The 1,329-nt window shown below is 41.4% G+C and overlaps 1 protein-coding gene across 1 annotated transcript in view; it reads right to left on the bottom strand.

The window, feature by feature from the left end:
* Window positions 1-44: 44 nt before the first annotated feature.
* The window catches only part of LOC119572009 (putative uncharacterized protein DDB_G0271982), a gene marked incomplete at both ends in the record, with an annotated part of 2,822 nt that continues 1,537 nt past the window's right edge, over window positions 45-1,329 (bottom strand). The window contains one exon of the mRNA XM_037919053.1: window positions 45-89. Within this exon, the coding sequence (XP_037774981.1) occupies window positions 45-89 (45 nt within the window). The remainder of the gene's footprint in view (window positions 90-1,329) is intronic.

The following is a 1,329-nucleotide window of genomic DNA, read 5'->3' as shown; positions in this document are numbered from 1 at the left end:
TCCCTTCCCCCAACTTTTTAAGTTTTTTTTTCCCCCTTTAACTTTTGTTTCCCCCTTTTTTTTTTTTTCTTTTTTTTTTCTTCTTCTTTTCTTTTTCTTCTTCTTCTTCTTCTTCTTCTGACTTCGCGTCTCGTTCTTTCATCGGGTTTGGTTGTGGTTTCCGTTTCTCTTTTGTTTTTTGATTCTTAGTTGCATTATCGTTATTGCTGTTGGTATGGTGATTAGAGAGAGAGAGAGAGAGAGAGAGAAGAGAGTCCAAGAAAGCCAGAGAGAGAGACAGAGCGAGAGCGAGAGAAGCGTAGCCAAGCCGAGTGGGAAATGATCCCCTATAAACGCTTATTTTCCTCGCAAACTCGTCCCATTGTCTGCATTGATCGCGAGGAACAATACGCCGGGCACTTCCCTCTTTCTCCTTCTCTGCTGAGGAATCACTGAATGAATCACTGTCTGCGAGAGAGAGTAAACGGAGCTTTCTTCCGGGCCCGCCCTTCACTCGCGCTCTTTTGTTGGACGCACGCATTCGGATGCGGGAAACTCGGCGAACGTGGGTGTTGCGCGCTGTTTGTTTTGGAGGTGTTCGGGTTGGCGCTGGCTTCGGATTGGTGATTTGTTTTTGTTTTTTAATGTTTGTTGTGTCTTTTTTGTGTTTTTTTTATTTTTATTTTTTTTTATTTTATTTATTTATTTATTTATTTGTAAACTTAACACTCACATTCTCTCTCTCTCTCTCTCTCTCTCTTTTTTTTTTCCCTACCTTCTCCTCTCTCTCTCTCTCTCTCTCCTCTCTCCCCCTTTCTTTTTTCTTTTTTCCCCTTTTCTCCTCTCTCTTTTCTTTTCTTTTTTCCTCTCCTCTCCTCTCTCTCTTCTCTCTCTCTCCCCCTTCTCTCTCTCTCTCTTTTTTCTCCTCCTCTCTCTCTCTCCCCCTTTCCTCCTCTCCCTCCCCTTCTCCTCTTTCTTTCTCTCTCTTTTCTTTCTCTCTCTCCTCCTCTCTCCCTCTTTTTCTCTCTCCCCTCTCCCTTTTACTCTCTCTCTCTCCTCTCTCTCTCTCTCTCTCTCCTCTCTTTCTTCGTGCTCCACCCCTCGATCCGATAGAATTTGATTTTCGTTTATTTTAACGCCCCGGAGTCTTTTTTAATGACGCTTTCGTTGCATCATTGTCGGAGCTTCATCCTGTTCATTCGTGAATGGCTTTCGAACATCATCATTAAATAATAATAGAAATGAAAATGAATAAATAAATAAATAAGATAATAATAATAATATAATTTAAAGATTTAAAATAGGTTTTACAAGACTTTTGCACACGCACACACACACGCACGCACACTT

The sequence above is a fragment of the Penaeus monodon genome, unplaced genomic scaffold, assembly GCF_015228065.2.
Source record: "Penaeus monodon isolate SGIC_2016 unplaced genomic scaffold, NSTDA_Pmon_1 PmonScaffold_9098, whole genome shotgun sequence".
NCBI classification, from domain to species: domain Eukaryota; kingdom Metazoa; phylum Arthropoda; class Malacostraca; order Decapoda; family Penaeidae; genus Penaeus; species Penaeus monodon.
This window is presented reverse-complemented; position numbering and strand designations above follow the sequence as displayed.